At 44.0% G+C, this 24795-nt stretch overlaps 1 protein-coding gene across 1 annotated transcript in view; it reads left to right on the top strand.

Moving 5' to 3' along the window:
* DERL1 (derlin 1) overlaps nt 1–23619 on the top strand; it is a 28124-nt gene extending 4505 nt beyond the window's left edge. Inside the window, exons 2-8 of the mRNA XM_039231982.1 lie at nt 5823–5934; nt 11519–11583; nt 12632–12658; nt 13253–13348; nt 15067–15119; nt 16873–16983; nt 21306–23619. Of these exons, the coding sequence (XP_039087913.1) occupies nt 5823–5934; nt 11519–11583; nt 12632–12658; nt 13253–13348; nt 15067–15119; nt 16873–16983; nt 21306–21444 (603 nt within the window). The 3' untranslated portion in view covers nt 21445–23619. The remainder of the gene's footprint in view (nt 1–5822; nt 5935–11518; nt 11584–12631; nt 12659–13252; nt 13349–15066; nt 15120–16872; nt 16984–21305) is intronic.
* The last annotated feature ends 1176 nt before the right edge of the window (nt 23620–24795 follow it).

Below are 24795 nucleotides of genomic sequence, written 5' to 3' on the forward strand. Positions count from 1 at the left end.
TCTAGAAGAGAGGTGGCTGTTTCCAGCAGCCCTCGTGCTGTGCTGTCTGTTTCGTTCAGCTGGCATCCTCAGACCAGTATTGGTCCGGTTTGTAATCGTCTGCAGCGCCAGTTTCTGCTTTAGTGAGTCAGAGATAGTTCTGAGCTGCCTCGTTCAACTCCTTCGCATCGTATCTACCAAAACACACAGTTATGTGTTTAGCAAACATTTTTGAGGGTGATTTCTTCCAAGTCAGTTATCTACTTTCTCTCAAAATAGAAAGACCAGGGGATTTCAAGGCGTTGAGTCATGGTTCCCCAGGCCTGGCTCAGCCTTGTACTAGTTGTATGCCCTCAGGCAAGTTACATAGTACTCTTTCTGAGCTTCGATCTCGTTACCTGAAAGTGGGATCACCATATGAACTCTGATCTAACTCCATTGATTATAAGATGCCCCATCAATATAATACAACTTTTTGGAGGGGAGGGAGGGTAGACATTCCATTAAATGAATGTATAGGAGTGTAAGCCACATACTAATTTTAGAAACACAAAAATGAGTGTCTTCAAATTGAGGAAGTTTGTTATCTACTGCATGCCTCTGTTATGTAAAATTCATAGCAAAATTTAAAGTTCCCAGTATATAGCCTGGTAATAACCTATTCAAAAATAGTGCCCATTTTTATTTTCTAGTGAATAGTAATGTCTTCCATTACGGCCTTTTTTCTGTGGGCAATAAGATTCTAATTTCATTTTATTTTTTATTAAAAAGTATTTTAATGTTTATTTTTGAGAGAGAGAGAGACAGACGGAGACACAGTGTGAGTGGGAGGGGTAGGGGGAGAGAGAGAGGGAGACACAGAATCCCAAACAGGCTCCAGGCTCTGAGCTGTCATGAACCATGAGATCATGACCTGAGCTGAAGTCGGACACTTAACTGACTGAGCCATCCTGGCGCCCCAAGATTCTAATTTTAATTTGTACTGAAATTGAAATGTGATCGCTGGATGATTATCCTATATTTTGCCGCCTTAAAAAAATCCTGACTTCAAGTGGGAAGAGATGACCTGTCAATGTCCCTCATTTGTTTTCAGGAATCAGAAGAAATGGCACCAGCCAACTCTGGATTTGGGCCTTGTGCTTATATTTGCCAAGCTTTTGCTTTATGTTATTTATCTTTAACCCAATGACAGCAGCCCTAGCAGATTGAATTAAGAGTGTGTTGGGGAAGGGGCGCCTGGTAGCTCAGTTGATTAAGTTTCAGACTCCTGATTTCGGCTCAGGTTATGATATCAAGGTTTGTGATATCAAGTCCTGCTTCGGGCTCTGTGCTGACAGCAGGGAGCTTGCTTGGGATTCTCTCCCCTCCTTTTTGCCCCTCCCCTGCTCATGTTCTCTCTGTCTCTTTCTCTCAAAATAAATACACTTTAAAAAAAAGAGTGTACTGGGGAGAAATCTATACATGCCTAACCAGAAGGGAGATGAACTTGGTCTATAGGCTGAGCATGGGAGTAGCCTCAGGGTTTGGATTGGAGCTTTAGTGGCTAGTGTTTGGTATGTATAGCCTTAAAGGCCACACTTTGCTAACGTCAGCATCTGGCACATGGATGCGCCTCCTCTTTCTTGTTTGGTGACCTGTGCAGAGTTTAACTCCAAATAAATCAATCTGTACTGGTTCAGATAAAACAAAAAAGAAAAAAAAATCTCTGATTTTGGTACTTTAACGGGTTCCGGCCCCCCGACTCTGGGTGGCATTTGTCATTATTTCAGCAGCAGATTGTTTGGGAGATTTTTAGTGCCAGGCTGGCTGCCACCCACTCTCTCAACAGAAGTGGGACTAGTAAGTAAAGAACAACATCTCACCCCTTTGTGAAGGCCTTAGATGCCAGTGCAGGTGTGGGCCTCCTTCTTCTAAGTGAGGAACTCTGTGCATATCACCTAAACTCTGACTTGCCTCATGAAAAAGCTGGGGGTGATGACTAGAGGTTCCTACCTTGGGAGGCTGTGGGGTTAAAATGACCTGTCCCTGCCCCCCCCCCCCCCCCCCGGNCCCCCCCCCCCCCCCCCCCCCGCTGGTCCTGTGCTGCGCATTATGGGGCAGGGGTGGCGTGGGGAAGGCTTCCCAGGGCAGAAAACTGCCTGCATCACCGCTACCCCCCAGCCCTGAAAATCCACTTTCTTACTCCATTTGCATGTCAGAGGAGAGGAGGGGATTTAGCTGGGCACCTTCAATGGGGATTCCAGAAATATATTACATTGTGTTTTTCTGAAGGGATAAGCTCTCTCCTAGTGTTTTCAAATTATCATTTTAAGGTAATACAAAAATAATATCAAGTCTCTTAGATCAATGAAAGCCAAGTATAACTCAAGGGTAAGCTTAATGAACGGGGAAAAGAAGTGAGATATTTTGACAGACACTGATTTCCAGAGCACAGGTGCACACCGTGGCCAAAAATAGCGCGGTGGCGTCAGCGTTAGGGGAAAATGTAGTCAGAAAAAAACAGGGTTTCTTTTCCAAAATCAGGTCCTGAGTAACTTGCAGGAATATGGAGGTAGCTTAAAATGGGAATTTGTAAAACCCATGGCAGTGTGTGTCTTCCAAGAGATTGTAATAATCATACACCCACACGTACAATTTTTTTTACAGAGTACCTTTTAATCCATTTTCTTAATTCCAATGTTTTATAAAATCTGTGAGCTAAGGAGGGCAGAGTCAAAGGACAGACATCACTGGGTAGATGAAGATACAAACTCAAAGGTCTAGACTTCCAAGGCCTGGGGGCTACTTAAGAGTCAAGGTCTTTGCCCCCAGGGCTTTTCGTAAGCAGGGAGAATCAGGATTATACAAGTATAGGAGTACTTAAAATTTTTACTAATTGTAATTATAGCTCATAGTAATGGTGCCACTTGTGAGAGACATTGTAAAAATAGGGGTTTTGTGTCATCAACTCTGGAGTTGAGGTGTCTGGGATAAAATTCTACCTCTACCACCTCCTAGCTATTGTTTAACCTGTTCTCATTTCTGTTTCTTCATCTATAAAATCTACCCTTTGAGTCAGTGCATGTAAATGAGCAGAATAGCACAGTGGTTTTTTTTAACCACTGATAAAAATAGGGCAAGTCTATCATTCCCCTTTTACAGATGGAAATTGAGGCCCAGAAGTGATAGCTCCTAAGCTGACACTTAACATCTTGGTGTTCTCAAATCATTTCCAGTGAGAACTTCTCACTCACAGTTCTCACATCTTTTCACCAAACTGTACTGTTTCTGTGATAAAGTTGTAAATAAATCAAAATGAGTTTTAACCTATTTTGTTTTACTGGTTTAATATAGGGTTCTTGGAAAGTCACTCTTTTGGGTGTTTTTGTAAAGCATGTTTTCTTCCACAAGGAATCGAGTTGTGAGGGCTACATTCCTGTACGGAGAATGTAACGTGGCAGCTCCGTGTCTGGCCAGGCCCCGCTGCTGATGTCCTCCATTGCAGCCACACCCACATTGTCAGCGGGACCTGTTTATTTATTGCGCTTTTGCAATTCTCTCAGACTTTGTATTCGATTTTCCAAGACCAGACTTCCCCTCCCTTGAGATCACTCTTTGCTTCCTCGGATAACCCGCGATTGTATGAACTCCTTGATGCAGGGACCAGGTCTGTCATGAATGCCAAGCAAGACACACAGCTCTCGAGGCAGAAGCCAGCATTATGCTGGCATTTCCAGAGGTCTAGTTCAACCACTATTATTTAAGGTTGTTCGGGGGTGCTAGCCAATGAATTAGACCAGAATGGAATGAGAGAAAAATTTTAGTTACAGACAGAGTTATATACTTTGAAAGCCCAAAACAGGCTCAGTTTTTTTGAATCTATTACAAACAATAAGGTAATCCAGCTAATATTACAAACGATAAGGTAATTTCAGCTTTGGTGGTTTGGTATAAGAAAAGCTAGAAAGCATAGTTCAATAGAAAACTTATAAAAGCTGTGAAAGACTTCTTCCTGGCTGAGAATGGTATCACATTGATAATAAAAATGCTGATTCTAGTTCTTTTGAGAACATAAAATATTGAGACCAGCCAAGAAAATCATGACAAATGTGGAAGAAAAACAGGAAGGAGATTATTTAATTATTTTACTTGACCAGATACTGTTACATATTATAGAACTAGAGAGTAAAATAGCTTGATATTGATATGGGAATTCAGTTCCAAACAGGATAGCACTTTAATATAATAGGCTTTAATATAAAAGGAAATAAATGGTTGATGAAAATAGCTTTTCAGAGTGCCAGGATGGCTCAGTTGGTTAAGTGTTCGACTTCAGCTTAAGGTATGATCATGATCTCACGGTTCACCAGCTTGAGCCCCACGTCAGGCTCTGTGCTGACAGCTCAGAACCTGGAACCTTTGGATTCTGTGTCTCCCTCTCTCTCTACCCCTCTCTGGCTTGCTCTCTGTCTCTCTCAAAAATAAATAAACATTAAAAAAAAGTAGCCTTTCAAATGAATGGAGAAAGTATGGGTTACTCTTAAATGGGGTTGGGAAGGCTGAGTAAGCACCTAGAAAAAGAAGCAGGCTGTCTTCCTCACTCCTGAGATGAATGTGAATGTGCCACAGTGAGACTGTGAACCCTTTTATACTCTTGAGTGGATAAGTAGCTTGTGAGCTATGTGAACATCCAAGTACACCTGACGATACATTTGCCCACATTAAATTATACTTCTGTGTGTCACATTATGGCAAGAATACCATAAAAGCATCACTTGAATGGCCAGAACATATTTGCAACAATGAGAAGGGAATTTCTGTAATATATAAAGATACGCAAATCTGACAGGAAAACGAAGAAAGGAAGTACTCAAGTTTTACAAACAGTTGGTAAATACACACTACATGGTGACGGCGTGGAGGGAAGACAGGCATTAATGTACATTTTAGGAGAAAGTATAAGTTGGTCAAATATTTTTGTAGGCATTTGACAATGTCTACCAAAATTAAATGCAAATGCTTGTTAGTTTAGCAGATTAACTTGCAGGATTTGATCCTATGTGTAAGTGTATAAAGAGAATATTTGAGGATATTCATTGTGGCCTTGTAAAATTTCAACAAATTTTGGACATTCACATAAAAGGAATACTGTGTAGCCAATAAAAATATTTTGTCAAGGGCCTTAAGCAAGGCATAGAACCGTGCAATACAAGGTAGGATGAAAAGAAATGAACAGTAGTAACACATAATATTACTGACAGAAATCCAAGAAACTGATTGTTGTTGATGAAAAGGGAATCAAGAGATGAAGGTCGGGAGGAAGCCTTCCTTCTCATTGTAGACTTTTCTGTAAATTGTGTGTGTGTGTGGGGGGGGAAGGGACAGTTTTAAAGTCGTATGTCCATATTGCCTAAGTAGCACAGTGATTTGAATAAAAACATTTCTATTTTACTTCTGCCTTTTGAATGTGACAGTTTTTGCTAAGGTTTGTCATTGCAGTGTATTCTTTCTCCTGAAAGGAGATAGGACTGTGCTGTTGGAACTTGTCTTTACAATTTATTTTTGACAAGCTTAACCATGTGCCTTCTCCCAGTAAAGACAAACCATATACGTCCTTAGTATTGATTTTTTTGACTTGGTTAGAAATATTTCTTGCTTGTGATTTTATTCCATCCGTTTGCACATTGGTGTGATTGTAGCTGATGGGAACTTTGCTCCAGCTGTTTTCTTGAATTATATTGGTGGTACCTCTTTGGTTGCTTTCATCACAGAGAATGTTTCGCAAGGGTGAATTTTGTTGAGTTTAAAAAAAAAAAAACCAGGCATGGAGAAACTAACCACTGTGTCTGTTTTGATCTGGACAGATTTGGAGGCCAATCACTGCCACCTTTTATTTCCCTGTGGGTCCAGGAACTGGATTTCTTTATTTGGTCAATTTGTATTTCTTATATCAGTATTCTACACGACTTGAAACAGGTATGTTGTGCATAGTTGTCTTAAGATTTGTTTCTAATTCACCAGTTCTAATTTACCAGTTACGTACTGGAAGAATTTTGAGGGAAGTTAGCGTAAAAGGAAAGGGCATAATGATAGTAGATGCTCAGTAAGTAGTAATTGTGCCGGGACTATACGAGGCACTTAGTTTATCTGGTTTTTAATTCTCACGACATCATCATGAGGCATAAGTAACAGTATGACCATTTTATAGGTGAGAAAAAAAGAAAGACCAGAGCCTTGCATGTCTTGTCCACACCTTGTCCTTAGTGGCTAGGCTTGTGCCTCTCACTTAAATTTGACATCTCACCCATTTCTGTCACATGGCGCTCCTTTGTCCTTTATTTTACTTATTTTTTAAAGTAGGCTTCCTGCCAAGTGTGGAGTCTAGTGTGGGGCTTGAACTCATGACCCTGAGATCAAGACCTGAGCTGAGATCAAGAGTTCGGCATTTAACCGACTGAGCGACCCAGGTGCTCCAGCCCTTGTCTTTAAATGTCAGTTGGGCTAAAGTGTATAGATCACCCAGACTGGGATGGGAAAACACTTCTTCATGCTATGACAGCCTAAACTTATTCTACGTGATTGAATCACTCACTTTTAAAATAAATAACTGGAATTTAAAAATATGGTAGTTTATCAGATAGGACTGCCCATATGGTGTTATGGATAAGTTGTTTCTGTTTTTGTTTTTGCTTTTTTACAAAAATCTTTTCTTAAAAGTTTCTTAATGAGTTGTTATTTATTTCCTTTGTACAATCCCTCATGTGCTGTTCAGAGTTGCTTCTACTGAGGGGCAGTAAATGGATGCTGCTGTGTCACAATGTGAACATAATTTTGTTACGCCTAAATGATTTTGAAAAGGTTGGCTGACTCCAAAGACTTTATAAACCCGCTGGCTGTTAGCTCAGGGTAGAGACTTCTGAACCACCCTTAAATCCAAGTCAGTTTGAGAATTGTGAATCAGTCTCATAATTGTAGGCATTTGGTGTCAAATGTGATTTTTCCTCAAATTGGCATTTGTACAAGGTGCTTTTTAAAAAGAAAATCACTTTGTTAAGTGTCAGGTCATGGACTGTTACCACTGGAAGGGACCTAGCCCATCCCCATAGCTTTATGGAGGAAAAAGGAGATGGGAAGGAAAGCGGCTTGGCGGAGGTGAAACTGACAAGTGGGACTCTCTTGTCCACAGCAGGGGCTTAGTCCTAAAGCCCCCAGAATACAGGATTTTTATTCTCCCCTGTCCCAGTTGGACTTGCTAGTGATGCTGACTTGCTTAGCACTCTACCCCTGTGATATAATTTCACTGAGGAGTAAACTATTGGAGTAATGTTGTTTAATATCAGTAGGAAACTCTTAACTGTGGATAATCCATGACTAGTTTTTAAAAATTTTGTTACAGAAAAATTTCAGACGTATACAAAAGTAGTGAGAAAGGTTAATGAACCTTTGTTTTTCTTTTTGTTGAGATAAAATTCACAGAACATAAAAGTGACTGTTTTGCCCATTTTGTTTTATTTTTTAAATATATTTTTTAATGTTTTATTTATTTCTGAGAGAGAGCAAGACAGTGTGAGCAAGGGAGGGTCAGAGAGAGAGGGAGACACAGAATCTGAAGCAGGCTCCAGGCTCTGAGCTAGCTATCAGCACAGAGCCTGACCTGGGGCTCAAACCCACGGAGTACAAGATCATCACCTGAGCCAAAGTCAGACGCTTAACCGACTGAGCCACCCAGGCGCCCCTGTTTTACCCATTTTAAAGTGTACAGTTCTGTGGTCTCTGGTCCAGTCGCAGTGTTACACAGTCACCGCCACTGCATAATTCAGTACATCTTCATCGCCCCCCCCAAACCCAAAGCAGTTACTCTCCCTCTCCCATCCCCCCTTTCTCAAAGCTCCTGGCAAGCACTGAGCTACTTTTTGCGCATAAGGATTTGCCTATTTGTGACACTTTATGAGTCCTTCTGTGACTGGCTTCTCTCACTTAGCAGAAGGTTTTCTTTTTCTTTTTTTTTTTTTTTTAAGATTTTTATTTATTTCTAGGAGAGAGAGAGAAAGACAGCGTGAGCAGGGGGAGGGTCAGAGAGAGAGGGAGTCACAGACTGAAACAGGCTCCAGGCTCTGAGCTGGCAGTCAGCACAGAGCCCGACGCGGGGCTCGAACCCACTAACCGCGAGATCATGACCTAAGCGAAAGTCGGACGCCTAACCGACTAAGCCACCCAGGCGCCCCGAAGGTTTTCAAGCCTTACCCACGTTGTAGTGTGTGCCCACATGCCTCCACGAACCCCTTTTTAACTACTGCTTGCCTTGAACTATTATCTCCCGGCTGATCTCATTTGATCTCTGTTCATGTCTGTCCCCCATCCTTGATTATTTGGAGCAAATGATATCAGACATATCATTTCATCCATCAATTTTCTAATATTTACCTCTGAAATACAAGGACCTAAAAATAATCCTAATACTGTTATGAAGCCTAAATTACAATAATGCCATGGCCACATTTTATTTGTAAGTTGTTTTCTCTCGGTTACTTGAGGCCCTGGAACCCATTTACCCACCCCTCCTATCTAGTCAGGTAATATAACTCTTTGTAATGTCTGAATAACACTGAAGACCCATCTGTAGGATTATTAGCCCATTGATCTCTTTTATTTGCTTTAATTCTTTTAAGCTTCCCCCATTCCCTACTATCCAGTCACAGAGCATTTTGAAATTCTCGAGCTGAGAGGTACTTTAAAAGTTTAAAACTTTTAAAAGTTTTATTGATATATAATTCAAAGACTATACAGTTTTACCCATTTAAAGTGTCCAATTTAGTGGATTCTCGTAGATTTGTGTAATCATCATACAATTAACTTGAGAATATTTCATCACCCAAAAAGCAACCCTGTGCCCATTAATGGCCATTCCCCATTTCTATTCATCCTGGTCGTCCCCTTAAGCTTTTAGGCAACCATTGATCTATTCTTTGCGTTTTTAGATTTGCCCGTTCTGGACATTTCTTACAAGCAGCATCATACAATAGGTGATGTTTGATGACTGGCTTATTTCACTTAGCATAGTGTTTTCATGATCCTTCCATGTAGCATGTATTAGTACCTCATTCCTTTTTATTGCCAAATAAGATTCCAACGTATGGTTGTTTTCCCATTCTTTTTTTTTTTAAGTTTATTTATTTTGAGAGAGAGAGAGACAGTGTGAGTGGGGGAGGGGCAGAGAGAGAGGGGGAGAAAGAATCCCAAGCAGGCTCTGTGCTGCCAGAGCAGAGTCTGACATGGGGTTTGAACTCATGAAACTGAGATCATGACCTGACCCGAAACGAAGAGTAGGATGCTTAACCCACTGAGCCACCCAGGCGCCCTGTGTTCTCCACTCATCAGTTGATGGGCGTTTGCCTTATATTCATTTTTCACTGTTAGGGATAATGCTGCTCTGAACTTTGTGTTGAGGGGAACTTTGGAGACCTTCCCATTTAAAATAAGATTGCACAGACGAGAAAACAGTGGTCTGGAGAGGTGGTGACGTGCCCCCAAAGGTCACAAAGCTATTTGAGAAAACATGGCAGGGACCCGAGCCCAGATCTATTGATTCCCCATCTTCCCTCCGCCACACAGCCTCATGGGAACAACCTGACAATGTGTTTGCCGCTGGCATATTTTCCTATACAGCAGTGTTGGCTTATTTATAAGGTTTCTGATCTGAACTGGAAGATTGCAGTGTGAGACCATTTAATTTATAAATTCCCAATTGCACACTTGCCAAATAATATAGTATTGTAGTTTATGTGATTACAGTAGCTTAAGTATTCAGTCCGAAGAATGCTTCGAAATCACAAAGTCAGCGGGGCACCTGGCTCGCTCAGTTGGTAGAGCCTGCAACTCTTGATCTTGGGGGCACAAGTTCAAGCCCCACATTGGGCATGGAGCCTACTTTAAAAAAAAAAAAAAAAGGGGGGGGCGCCTGGGTGGCTTAGTCGGTTAAGCGTCCGACTTTCGCTTAGGTCATGATCTCGCGGTTCGTGGGTTCGAGCCCCGCGTCGGGCTCTGTGCTGACTGCCAGCTCGGAGCCTGGAGCCTGTTTCAGTCTGTGACACCCTCTCTCTCTGGCCCTCCTCTGCTCACGCTGTCTCTCTCTCTCTCTCCTAGAAATAAATAAAACATTAAAAAAAAATTAAAAAAAAAAAAAAGAAGGAGAAGTTTTACTAAAATTCAGAAATGTTCGAATTTCAGCTCTGATTCATCACAGGGACCCCCTATCATTAAGCTTTCTTATTAACACTGTAGCTAACATGTGCCTTAGAGATGCCAGGGGAGAAATTAGGGAAAGAAGGAGAGAGTTTTGCTGGAAACGTTTTTTCTTTTAGATAGAATTTTTTCCCTGCCTTTCTGATACTTGGTAGGATTGTTTCTAATTGACTATCTATCATGCGATTATGATGGGGTGGGGAGGGGAGGGAAGGTAGCTGCGTGAGCTAGAATGGCATTACGGTTGTTCGTGTCTGGTCTCTGCCCCTCTTCTCGTCTCCCACCTGAAGGCCCGAGGGCTCACCCTTAGAAGGGAGAGCGGGACCGGTGTTGATTATTCTCCGTCTGTAAGATGGAGCCTGGTATATGGTATAGTGACAAGGGCACTAGGCGAGTAATTACGTTTCACCTGCTGTTAACACGCCATGTGATTCAGGTCATGTAATTTTATTTCCTCATCCGTAAGAAGGGGGTATAGGTCCTTCACTTCTCCCTCCCAGATGTGGCCTGAAGGTGAAGAGTCAGAGTCTGTGGGAAGGTTTGGCCAGGCCCTCACTCTCCCTCCTCCAGCATTGTTCTCCCTTGCTAGAATGTCAGCTGGAAGGAGACTGAATCTGCTCAGAAAGCCCAGTGTCAGACTCCGTGGTAGTGTGTAAGTGTGTGTGTGTGTGTGTGTGTGTGCGTAGTGTGTATGTGTGTGTGAGTGCACACATCTAACAATAGCAGCAGTTAAGAATCTCCTGGCACAGTCCTGCTGGAGGAGACACTGGTCGTGTGTGTGTACGTGCGTGCGTGTGCACATCTAACAACAGCAACAGTAAGAACCTCCCGGCGCAGTCCTGCTGGAGGAGACGCCATGTAGGCCACATAAGAGTGTTCCTCCAGCATCGGAGCTTGTGGTCTCGCAGAGGGAGGAGGGAGACAGGTGACCCCTGATGTGCCATCAGGCCACGAGGAGAGCCAGGAAGGAGAGGCCAGCTAGTTGTGAAGCCTTCAGGGGAGGGGAGCTCACTGGCCAAGGGACCATTTGCCCTCCTCGCGGGTCTTTTAGCTTGTGGTAGCTGGGGCCTGGTACTTTCTGGAATTCGGCTAGGAGAACACAGATTAGCCTTACTCAGTTGACTATAGTTCAGGGCTTTATTGAAGACATGGTTTTAGGTATTTCAAAAATTTTACTTTTTTTTTTTTTACTTGAGAGAAGACTTTAAAAATATTCTCATTTTGGCTTTCTCCATAATTTTTTAGGCAATTTTTGTACATAGAAATCACTTTGTTCTGAAATTCTGGACCATGACATTTGGCTTATTTTTGTTTCTAGGAGCTTTTGATGGGAGGCCTGCAGACTATTTATTCATGCTCATTTTTAACTGGATTTGCATCGTGGTATCCTTTAGTCTGTGACTTTGGGCCAGAAAGAAACCGTTTTATTTTCAGGTTTGGGGAAGTAGACGGTATTGTGTACAGCAGTTCAAATGATAGCATTTGCATCTCTGTTTCCTACAGTTAATAATTAAGAATAATGAAAGTCCGCTCTGAGAGCCGTAGTCAGTCCTGTGGCCCTTGAGTGCTGCGCTCCCTTGCCATCGCCCTGCTGGGGTTTGCCACATCGGGTTGAATGCTATTGCTGTCCCTCTTGTTCCCAGCTCTCTGTGTTCTCATGTGTGACAGCTTGTTGACTGCAGCGCAGAGAGATTCCGGGCCACGAGACAGCTTTTGGAGTCTGTGCTCCTTATCAGAAAATTAACTTACGGCCGGCAGCCTTTTCTGATCTCATTGCTGTCCACGTCTTTGGGGCCTGCGTAGTCACTCAGGCCATCCAGGAAGAGCCGGCTCTAGAACGGGACACGGCACATCTGTGCTGTCGTCTAGCCCCAGCTGCCGGCAGCCTTCCAGCTGAGGACCTTCCTAGATGGGGAGAGTGGCGGCAAGGGCTCGATGGCTCAGTGTGCGTGGAGCTGGTGAGCTCGGGGTTGCTTCGGGCTTAGCTGCCACTGCGGCTTGGCCCGGAGCCAGGACGTGTGGCACTTGGCATGCCCTTGCCCCTCCTTTAAGGGAAGAAAAAAAAATTGTTTTGGACCTCAGCCGTGCAGTGGAGCCCTGAATGTGAGTGGAATCATGATTTGTTCCAGGTCACAGTTATCTCCCATCTTTCAGCTGAAGAAGAGACGCTAAGATGCAGGGCAAGGCAAAGAGGGTGCAAGAGGCGCCACTGAGTCATGGGCCAAAGCAGTTAAATTCTCATATTTCCGTGACATCCTCTAGTCAAAGTGGATATTCATAATGAAGAGTATTTGATAACTTTGGGTTCTGGGATGTTTTAAACAGTCTGAACTATAGAAAAGTGTTTTCTTTCAGAACACGGGAATGACATGAACGTATACTAGGTGCGAATTGCTTTGTTTGTATCTGATCTTTAACTTTATAAACCAAGATTACTGGCTTAGCCATGGACATGCAGGTAAGTGTCCCTTGAAACTCTTTGCCGCCCTTTTACATGTTTCAGATTTACTTATTCGTGGCCTCTGAGAGAAGCTTAAATTGCATGAACCCTGCAGTTAATTATGTGGTGTTTTGAAATTATAGAATTAGAACTTCTTTCTTGAAGATCTTACATGAATTATCTAAACCATTACTTTCCTTGCTCGTTTCTGGGTTCTTCATTATGTTTGTGCATTGAGAATGATAGTTACCCAGTATTTTCTGTGCATTATATGGATATGTACTTTTTAAATTGAGAATATACAGTAAGTAAAGCTTTACTGCCTACTTTTCTCAAAAGTAACTGATATTTCTGAATCCATCTCAAATAATTGTGTTGGATTTTATTCCAGGATTTTGTAGCATGCTTTGTATAATTGATTAGTTAAAAGGATCAATTTGTAATTCTGATGGTTGAATTTATTTTTGGTGTTTGAATAGCCATGTGAGAATTTGTTTGGAGGGGAGAGGTAAAAACAAACAAACAACCCCCAAACAACCCTGTAGGTTCACACTAAGACTCAGTTTGAAGTGCCTCTGGAGCCTTGTGTTTACACGTTGACTTCTTTTGCAGTTGCTGATGATTCCTCTGATCATGTCCGTACTTTATGTCTGGGCCCAGCTGAACAGAGACATGATTGTATCATTTTGGTTTGGAACACGATTTAAGGTACTTTCACCTAGTTGGAAAAGTTTCTTTATGTTTGTCCTCAATAGAAATCCATATTCGTCCGAGAGGTGCACTTTCTGACTCGTCCAGAAGAGGTCACTGCAGAGCAGTATACCATAGGCAAGCCCCCCTCCCCTGCTCAGTGCCCTGCTCAGCCCTCTGCGTTTCTTTAGCCAACCTGGAATCCTTCCTTTGCTGACTATTACTTCTTGCCCCCTCTGTGCTTCAGGCCCCTCAGGCATGTGTCCCTGAGCGACCTCGTGTCTGTGTGTGTGTGATAGAGGGAAGGAAAGATACTCATGGGGAGCATTCCCTTTTAAAGTCTGTTATCAGGGGCGCCTGGGAGGCTCAGTCGGTTAAGCATCCGACTCTGGCTCAGGTGTGATCTCGTGGGTTCGAGCCCCACCTCTGGCTCTGTGCTGACTGCCAGCTCAGAGCCTGGAGCCTTCTTCAGATTCTGTGTCTCCCTCTCTCTCTGACCCTCCCCTGCTCACGCTGCCTCTCTCTCTCTTTCTCAGAAATAAATGAAACATTAAAAAAAAAAACAAATTAAAAAAAAATAAAGTCTGTTATCATTCCCTGCTAATGTATTTTACACTTTAACTAAAACAGATCCCCCTCCCTCCCACCCCAGACACTTCCCTTATTGCCCTTTCTCTCACCATTTTCCACCAGTGACATCTCTTTGATTTTCTTCCCCTTGTAAATCCTACCTGTTCTTCATACTTCATACTGTTGAGCAAACTTCTTGGTCTCCTGCCTGGAGTTAGTCTTGCCTTTGGGCTCTCCCATAGTTTATGTTCCAGAATATGTACCACCTTCTGCCTTCAAGTTATTCATGTAGATCCCTTTCTTTCTTAGTTTGTGAAGTTCCTTGTAGCCCCCTTAGCTCTTGGTATGATGTGTTGAATCTGGACAGAGGCTCAGATGTTGAATTCAACTGGGCAGCTTTCTCATTTGGGAGAGTATTAGTTCAGGGTATCTGTGTGTAGTGAGATAAAAAGCCCAAGTAATTTCGTGAAGACTGTAAAAGGAGAGCCTAAAAAGATGGGATATTTTTAGTTCATTGGCAGCAGTGTGCTAGTTGGAATCTTAATGTGGTTCTGTTATGGGTCATGTTTTCATGAGTGTCCGTAGGACACCCAGCTCCTTTGTGAAGTGGTTTGTTAGTATTCGTTCCGCAGGGCATGTGTTGTATCTGAACCACGGGCAGAGTACTCTGTCCCTCCAGTCACTAATATGTGAATCATTTTATTTTATTTTATTTTATTTTTTTAACAAGGAATTTCAACTTTATTTTATTTTATTTTAATATTTTTATTTACTTCTAGGAGAGAGAGAGAGAGAGAGAGAGAGACAACGTGAGCAGGGGAGGGGCAGAGAGAGAGGGAGATACAGACTCTGAAACAGGCTCCAGGCTCTGAGCTGGCAGTCAGCACAGAGCCCGACGCGGGGCTCGAACCCACGAAACGCGAGATCATGACCTAAGCGAAAGTCGGACGCTTAACCGACTAAGCCACCCAGGCGCCCCATATGTGAATCATTTTAGATAGGGAGTTGTAAGTGCAATACTGCTGGATTGGTCTCAGAAAGTTTTGCGGTGACTTTCCACAGGATTTAGATCAAGCTCTGTCAGTATATCCTTACCCATGCCAGCCCCCTGGCATCTGTGTCTTTCTCTGGTGTGGTTATTCATGTCTGTGTTTATGTTTTCCTAGGCCTGTTATTTACCTTGGGTGATTCTTGGATTCAACTATATCATCGGAGGCTCGTAAGTGATACTAGATTTCTTCCATTGGAAACACATCCTTAGAAGACTTCCATTATTCTTTAGTTTTCGTCTCTAATCTTTATGAAACTTTAAAGAAGTTTAACATCAATGCATTGGAACCTTAGACTTACGAAATACAGTTGACCTGGAACAACGAGGGTTAGAGGTATCAACCTCCTGCACAGTTGGAAATTCGTGTATGTTTTTTAACTCCCCCAAAAGTTAACTGCTAATAGTCTCTGGTTGACCAAAGCCTTGCTGCTGGCATAAGTGATTAACGAATGTTTTAGGTTGTAGTGTATTATATGTATCATATATTGTATTCTTACAATAACGTAAGGTAAGGAAAAGACAGAGTTATTAAGAAAATGATAAGAGAAAATGCGGTTTCGGAACGGTATTCTATTTATGAAACAGCCCCACATACAAGCGGACCCATGCAGTTCAAATCTGTGTTGTCCAGGGGTCCACTGTAATTTCATTTTGATGTAATCGATTACATTGCGGGGCTTTAAGCACATTTAGCACTGAATGACTATTATTTTGTTAGCTCACCATTAGGCACAGTACACTTCCATGTATGTGCTTTTGAATAAATATTTCTGGATTCACTGCCCAGATGGAGCAAACAAGGAACCAATTTGTGTCTGGGCTGACTCCTCTAAGAACTATGCGTGAAATTACTGTTTTTTATTCTTGGGGCATTTCCAGAATGCCTTGAAAACTGCTCACCAGGCATCAAAATGCAGATTCTCAGATGGGAAGTAGTTTTGCAAGCAGTTTGGTAGTACAGAAGTTTTAGCCAAATAGGGTCAAAGTTCCAGTTCGGAATTCTGAGCTGAGAGGAAAACCTTTTTGCATCCAGTCAGAATTGTAAAAGGAAGATCTCAAGATGCAACTGTTCTGTGAACTCTCACTTATACATACTACAAAGTATTTTTCATTTTTAACAGGTTTTGAGAGTACTCATTCTTAGTATGTCTGACCTGCGTGCTCTATGTGGTCCTGCTCTCTTCAGCGTATTGATAGAAATGGGTGAATTAAGCAGACACACTCTGTTCAGAGCCTAGCAAGTTCGGAGTACGCTGAAGCTGCCAAGGGCAGAGTCTGGGAGTGGCTGCGGACGTTGATTTGTCCCTGGCAAGAGTCACGTGGCAGGAAAAGACATCGCAGGGTATTTGATAGTAGGAGTGGATCTATAGAGCCTTCAGGGGGCCTGTATGGAAGCCAGGGAAAAGTGAAGGCCAGTGTGTATTTTAGGATTACAAGGTCAGCCGCGCAAAGTGGTCTTTGTGATGTCTTAACGCTCAAGGATGCAGGAGGTGAGGGGCAAGTGCTGTGGCTCCAGGGCTGTGGGAGCAGGTGTGCACTGTCCCCTGCCTTCCCCGTGCCTCTCTTTTGCCGGCCTTCCCGTTTGCCCGTGGTGTGCAAATGCAGGATTTACGACCGAGGCTTGCTTTGCAGCTTCTAACTCTGGAGGCCAGGACGTAGCAAAAACAGGGTGTTGAGTGAGGATGAGATGGGGCTTGAAAGAGATGTCGGAGGGGAGCTGCTCTTGGAGAGCACAGACCCCAGCAGGCCTGGGTCCCCTTTCCCTCAGAAGGCTTTTGTCACACAGGCCGCCATGGGCCGCGGGCTGCCAGGGCCCAGAAATGGGCCGCCGGAAGGGCTGTCTTCCTTGTGCTGTTAAAACCGGCCACATCTCCCTTCACTGCTTCAGTGTCTTTAAACTGATTTGCCTCTTTGTTTGCAGGGTGATCAATGAGCTAATTGGAAATCTTGTCGGACATCTTTATTTCTTCCTGATGTTCAGATACCCGATGGACTTGGGAGGAAGGAATTTCCTGTCCACACCGCAGTTTTTGTAAGTGTTTTTCTCTCTCTTGTCACAGTCACTTTACCGCCCGTGTGTCAGGCGTCCTGCTCAGACTCCATGAGGGTCGCATTTACCTCTGCGGCTGACGGAGAATGGGAACCAGCAGACTTGTCCTGGTCCCACAGTCACAGGAAGCCAGGGATCAAAGCCTCAGCTTGGTCTTCTCCCTGGAGCCTTTCGAGCTAGGGGCTGCTGCTGACTCCGCTCAGGCATCACAGGGAACATTCTAGCTCTGCTGAACAGGTGGGGCCTCGCGTGCACCAGGGGGCCGGGCACAGTACAGGACAAGAGTATATGCTCTCAGAGCATCAGTTTTACACAAGATTTGGCCAGAGAAGAGACGGGGTTAAGCTAGCTCACTGGTTAGCAGTTTCAGACATCTTTCTCTCCTCCCTCCCTCCCTTCCTTCTTTCCTCCTTTCCTTTCCTGTCCTTTTCTTTTCTTTATTTATTAAAAAGTTTTTTTAAACTTCTTTTATTTTTGAGAGACAGAGACAGAGTGAGCGGGGGAGGGTCAGAGAGAGAGGGAGACACAGAATCTGAAGCAGGCTCCAGACTCTGAGCTGTCAGACAGAGCCTGACATGGGGCTCAAATCCATGAACCATGGGATCGTGACCTGAGCTGAAGTTGGACACTTAACTGCCTGAGCCAGCCAGATGCCCCTTTCTTTCCTTTCTTTAAAAAAAAATTTTTCTTTTAATTTTTATTAACCTTTTGAAAGAGAGACAGAGACAGAGTATGAGTGGGGGAGTGGCAGAGAGAGAGGGAGACACAGAATCTAAAGCAGGCCCCTCATGAACTGTGAGATCATGACCTGAGCCGAAGTCGGACGTTTAACCAACTGAGCCACCCAGGCACCCCATCCTTTCTTCCTTCTTTCCTTTCTTCTTTCTTTCCTTCCTTCCTTTGCCTTTCCTTCCTTCCTTCCTTCCTTCCTTCCTTCCTTCCTTCCTTCCTTCCTTCCTTCCTTCCATCCATCCATCCATCCATCCATCACCACATCTAACATAGGACAGTGTTGAACCCTGAGATCAAAAGTTGCAGGTTCTTCCAAGTGCACCAGCCAAGCACCCCAAACGTTTTTTCTATCCGATATTATAGAACAGAGAATTCCTGGGACTTTTCAGAGTGAAGGTGAGAAACTTCAGGCCTGTGGGGTGTAGGCGCCCTGGGAGCATGTGCTGGTTCTTTCTGTGCCACTCCTGGGGTTTACGCAAATGATGAGGCTGAGGGCACAGCTTTGGTTTTGAGACAGACGGGTTGGAATCCCGTACCCCTCATTCACCAGTTTCAATAATTGGGCAAGTTAATAAACCCTCCGAGCTTCAACTTGCACGTCTGTACATTGCAGGGAAGCCCTGTGTCACCGGACTGTGGGTGGCAAGGGAGGCTGTTGGCCACACAGCAGTGGGTGTTCAGTCAGTACGAGCTCCTAGCCTTGTTCCTGAAGTTGGGGTGGGATTTTACGAGCCAGAAGAGATGCTGACACACTTAAGCATGTCAGGAGTGTGACCATTCTGTCAGTGAAGCAAAAGGCTGTTGAAGAAGGGACCAGTGAAATCACCATCTGGGTGTCACAGCCTGCCTGACAATCACGCCTAATCTCCAGTTGGGAATATGCAATAATAGCTTGCATTTAAAAGCTTTAAAAGAGAAAAACCCTTTCACATCTTGCTCGTTTTAATGTTTTGTGGTTCGTCATTCTTCCAAGGGGACAGTGAGAGCCATAAAACTTGAGTAGGCCCCTTCACCCTGCACCCCCTTGTAATTTAGGGGTAGGGTTTTGAAAGCCTTCTTTTGTGAAATATAATACACAAACAGAGAAGTATACTCTTAACGGTTTTTTTTTTTCTCCTTAACGAGCATAAAAGGAAACTTGCTTGTCTTCTGAGCCTTGAGTTGCCTTCAGGCTAAAAAAACAAATGACCAATCTGCTTTCTAATTATCAAAGGACAGAATAGCAGCAGGTTTGGATTTTTGATCTAGGTTTATCAAGTCAGATGGCAGATGAATCAATTAAAACAAAACTTGGTCCTTTGGTGGGCGGCCAGCAGCTCTCTTACTTCAGTGGCCGTGCTCTGACTTAACGGCTTGGACATAGTTCTCAGTTGTAGGCAACGAAGTAGATGACATTCTAGTGGCAAAAATCAGTGACACCCGGGAGCCTGCCTTCCGTTGAATGTTCTCTGTTGGTGGAAAAGCCCTTCTGTTAAATTTTGCATACAGATCGGATGACAAAATGCAGCTCCTTGCAAAAGTGGTAACTGCTTTGAAATTACCATAAATTTTTGTTGATTATGTATAATTGGGTGTCTTTTTGTACTAATTACTGCATTTAATTTCACTATCCGTTTAAGCAGTGGCAATGGCTTCCATATTGTCTTACGGTAAGAAGCAAAGGCAGGCAGCCCTTCTTAAGTGTTCTATTTTATTATACACTTCAGAGAAATATTATTGTACCAGAACATCATGGATGTTGAGAAGTCAGGAATTGGACATGCATTTTGATTTCAAAACAAAGCTGTATTTGTTTAGAAGGGAAGATGGGAGTTCTAGAATTCTAAGATCTATTGCTGTTCTGCATTGCATTTCGAAAAGTAGATCCTCTTCTGCATGTAGTTATTTTTTTGTGTGAAAGGGGTTCATTGTCTGCTTTCAGCGGGAATACAAAGGTGTTAGGGAAGATGTAAGCAAATGAGGACTCCAGTCCCTAACTGCGGTCATCTGAATCGCGCCCTGTGTGTCCCGTCTGTGGCAGGAAGCCCGTAGCCCAGGAAGGGGTACAGGTGCACCCACGCTGCCTGGGTTTGAATACAGACGCTCACTTTTTAGAAGGGTTTTATTCAGTCTTGCCTTGGTGTTCTCATGTGTAAGATGGGGTAATAGTGCCTGCCTCATAGGGTTGTGGGAAAGAAGAGGTGCAGCACCTAGTGGAAGCGAAACGCTTTGTGGTACGATCGTGCTCTGCAGGCTTTTTGCCATGGACGTGTCACCACTCACGTTCTGCTCTCGGTGCCATGAGGGTTTTGAACAGGACTCTCAGATGATGGCCGCTGCCTTCCCACAAAGTTTTAAACGTTAGGATCTAGGTAGAATAGGTTTAAACACGTTCTTGGGGTGCCTGGGTGGCTCAGTCAGTTAATTGTCCCGACTCTTGATTTCAGCTCAGGTCATGATCTCGCAGTTTGTGAGTTCGAGCGCCTCACTGTGCGCTGTGCTGATAGCACAGAGCCTGCTTGAGATGCTGTGTCTCCCTCCCTCTCTGCCCCTCCCCCACTTGCTCTTTCTCTCTCAAAATAAATAAATGAACATTAAACAACAACAACAAAACACGTTCTCAGTTTTCTAATAGACAAGGAAGAGAAAACTGTAGAGAACACAGAGCTGGATTTAAGTTTTCTTAGCTCTTCTGTGACTCTAAGTTCATTAATCTGTAACGTGGGAAATCAGGTCAGCTTTTTGGGCTTCTGCTTTTCTACCACCTTTGAAAAGAATGCTGTCGGAGGACAGATAAGGGATGAACATTTAAAAAACACCCCAGACTCCAAGACAAAGTGGGCATCTCCAGTCCCCCTTGACAGCTGTTGAGCCCGGGTGTGGGTGGAAGTACGGTGTGGGCTTTGACACGCAGGCCGCGGATTGGTCCTTCACAGGCAGATTTCTTTTACCTCCTTTGATCCAGTGTGATCCATATTTAGATCCATCAAGATGCTATGTATAGAGGGCACCTGGGTGGTACAGTCAGTTAAGCATCTGATTTCAGCTCAGGTCATGGTCTCATGGTTTGTGAGTTTGAGCCCCTCATCAGGCTCTGTGCTGACAGCTCATAGCTTGGAGCCTGCTTGGAATTCCGTGTCTCCCTCTCTCTTTGCCCCTCCTGTGCTCATGCTCTATCCTTCTCTCTCTCTCTTAAAAATAAACATTTAAAAAAACAAAGCAAAACGCTACATATAGGTGATTCTTTCTGGTTGTTGGGCTTATAGGAGTAATATTTTTGTTTCCATACTGTTCTGTATGAATTGCTTTTGTAATCAAAAAACCAATTTTTTAGAGTGTGAATTTGTCTGGAGATGTAAATTTAAGAAATCCAAAAAGTGAGCACCGTCTGTGGTCAGGGCATCGAGCTAAGTGCTGAAAAAGGAGAGTTAAGTAAGACATTGTCTTCGGCCTTCCATTGGCCAGACTAATGTAATTCAGTGTGACAGATGCGATGGGGATGCAGGAAAGGGAGATGTGCTGGTCGGATCACCGTGCCGAAGTGATCTGATCGTGTCTTCTCTCCTTTGTTACCCCCTCACCCCCCGCTCCAGGTACCGCTGGCTGCCCAGCAGGAGAGGAGGGGTGTCAGGATTCGGTGTGCCCCCCGCCAGCGTGAGGCGGGCTGCTGATCAGAACGGCGGAGGCGGGAGACACAACTGGGGACAGGGCTTTCGGCTTGGAGACCAGTGAAGGAGCGGCCTCTGGCCTGCCCACCAGCCACTCTGCTCAGATGAAGTCTCCTCCCAGTGCTGGGCGTGCTTAACCACCGAGTTCTAGCAAACGCTGTTGGACCTGACCCACACTGAATGTAGTCTTTCAGTACAAGACACAATTTTTTAAGTCCTGAAGAAAAATATAAGTGTTCCTCAAGTTTCGTGATTCTCATTCAAGTCTTTACTGCTATGAAGAACAAATATCAACTGTGCAAATTTCAGAACTGACTCTATTTTTGTTTTTTGGTGTCTTCTCTTCCTTTTCCGTCTCAATAACGGGTTTTGGCAGGTCCTGGTCTGCTGGCCCCAAGCTGGGAATCTGGGGTTGGGTCACTAAACCCTTGACAAAGGGACTCTTACCTCTCTCTTGCGCACCTGCCTCCCTCCTTCTTTTTCCAACCCCCACATTTGCAGCTAGAGGAGGATGCCCAGAAAATGGTTCTGCCTTTGACAAGCTCTCTTATTTATTGACTTCTGCCAAGGCTTGGTCACAAAGAACTTGTCCACCATTTCCCTCCGTTTGGTGGCGGAACTATAACAATAGGGGAGAAGACTGGCCCAGCGGTCAGAGAGCTTTACTCTGCTTTTGGAATTGCTGGGACCTGATGTCAGTTGCAACCGTTTGCCACTGCTACAGCTGTTTTTTATTAAAAAAAACAAAGCACCACTGAGGCCGAGAGGGACACAGATTGGTGTTAATGAGGCATGAGGTTGTTGCTAGGCATCTTCTTCCTTAAGCGAGGTGATGGCAACGATAGCGGAGCTGCGTCTTGCACGGGGCCTGGGTACAGACTGTGCAAAGAGTAGTCCCTTCGCATCTCATGCAGGGCACGCTGGCTTTGTGTGTCCCTGGAGTCGTGGGGTATGTTGTGCTAGGCAGTTCCAAATCACACGTGCCACGGGGAGTCGCTCTCTTTGAGAGGCACCTGGGCATTGATTCCATTTCATTCTCATTCTGGATATAGTTTATTGAACAGTGTGGAGTGAGAACCTTATACCCTATTTAAATTGTCTTTCTTTTTTTCTTTTTCTTTTTTTTTTTTTTGCCTTCCCCTCCGCCCCTTGAATGGCCACATGCTTCAGTTAATGGTGAGGAAGGCGCAGTTCCGGTGTACATAGGTCATATTGTAAGAGGTAATATAAGCACATTTAAGTGAATCACATAATTTTGGGTTGTAATGGCTTTAGAATCACTTGTGTTTGAGGGTCTTTATTTTGAGCCATGAATGTACAAGTCATGAATGTACATCAGACCAGCTTAAATTCCCACGACTTTTTTTTTTTTTTTCATATGTGGGCTTTTTCCATCAGAGCTAGGCTTATCCCCCAATAAAGTTTTTTGAAGGCTATGGTGTTTTGCAGTTTCTTATTTTCTGTTTTTATTCTCAAAGCAGACCGCTAGGCCTAGGAGCGGTGTTGAGTGGCTTGCCGTGCTTGGGGTCAGCTATAGAAAGGCTTTGAGCATTTTGATTGATTTCTTCTCAGGAAGTACTGTGCTCTCACAGTGTGACTGTGCTTTGCCCCACCCTTCAACAGTGACACTAGGAAGTGGGGACTTGAAAGTGGCTCGTTTTTATTGAAAGCTCGTTTGTGTGTGTACCTCTGCATATTTAATTTATATTATAAAATAGGAGGCGGAGAGACTCTGAACCTGATCTGTCATGTGTTTGTGCTGTTGACCTGTGGCCACAATAAAATTTACTTGTAAACTTTTAGAAGCCGTTATTCCTGTTAACGTCGCATGTGCTCTCGTACAGGAGTGGACACTCATTGTAAGTGCAAGAAGATTCTCATGATGAGTGAGCTCGAAGCTCTTATATACGCTCCCTTAGCAGTTCAGCTGCTGGAGAGCAGGGCTTTTGGTAAAGGTTACAAGTATGCTTTAGAATACCTTCATTCAAGGCAAAATCTTCATTAGATTCTTCTTCAACACATTTAAGAAGCTGGTAATTTTATGAATCTTGTCTGGATTACCTATCTTTTTGGAATAATTTCAGCCAAACTGTTTGAGATTTGATTTGGCCAGGCAGGATGTGACCGTGCATTCTCTTTATGAGTGGGGAAAAAAATCCTTATTTTGTATAGAGAACTTCCCCTTTTGTAACTAATTCTTTTTATTGGTAAAAATTGTAAATTAAAATGTACACCTTGACGGTCGTCTGTCTGAAGTTTCCATGTGCCTACCCTGCTGCCTCTTCCAGACACCACATCGTTTGTGTGACCAGGCATCTCTCGGGCCTTTGTTTCGAGAACAGCGCTGCAGCATATCTTAGGACCCACTTCTGCCCGCGTTGGGGACTGGCTGTAGGATTCATTCCCGGAAGCACAGTTTCTGGGTGTCGGTTTGAATGAAGCAGTGTGCTTCCGAACATGGACTTGGGAGCCCTCTCCAGTAGTGAGCGGTGTGTGCCTTACGGCACTTCTGTAGGCTGGAGGCCTGACTCCTGGAACCCTCCAGGACTCACCAGGTGAGAACCTCGGGCCTGGAAGGCAGAGGCCATGACATTATTGAGCCTTTTTCTTGAGTGTGAACCACCCAGGTTTGTATCCCAGGCCTTTTAGGCCCTCTTCATTCATCACAAGGTGGGGTGACAGGAAGGAGGTGCGCTGCATCCCTCTTCTGGCATTGGAGAAATACCAGAAAGCTTACTTAGAAAGGAATGATCCAGCTTTAAACAAAATTTTTATTTTTTTAAATATTCTTTAAAGTTTTTTTTAATTTTTAATGTTTTATTTATTTCTGAGAGACAGAGTGGCAGCGTGAGCAGGGGAGGGTGAGAGAGAGGGGGAGACTAATAATCTGAAACAGGCTCCAGGCTCTAAGCTAGCTGTCAGCACATAGCCTGACACGGGGCTCGAACGCACGAACCGTGAGATCATGACCTGAGCCGAAGTCAGACGCTTAACCGACTGAGCCACCCAGGCGTCCCCTTTTAAAATTTTTTTTAATGTTTTATTTGTTTCTGAGAGAGAGAAGGAGACACAGAATCCAAAGCAGGCTCCAGGCTCTGAGCTAGCTGTCAGCACAGAGCCCGACGTGGGGCTCAAACCCACAAACTGTGAGATCGTGACCTGAGCCGAAGTCCGATGCTTAACTGACTGAGCCACCCAGGTACCCCTAAACAACAAAAAAAATTTAATGTGTATTCATTTTTGAGAGACAGAGCAAGCAGGGGTGGGGCAGAGAGAGGGAGACACGGGATCTGAAACAGGCTCCAGGCTCTGAGCTGTCAGCACAGAGCCTGACATGTGGCTCGAACTCACAGACCATCAGATCATGAACCTGAGCCAAAGTCAGATGCTTAATAGACTGAGCCACCCAGGTGCC

This window comes from Hyaena hyaena, unplaced genomic scaffold, assembly GCF_003009895.1.
Source record: "Hyaena hyaena isolate Hyena2069 unplaced genomic scaffold, ASM300989v1 scaffold_62, whole genome shotgun sequence".
Taxonomy (NCBI): domain Eukaryota; kingdom Metazoa; phylum Chordata; class Mammalia; order Carnivora; family Hyaenidae; genus Hyaena; species Hyaena hyaena.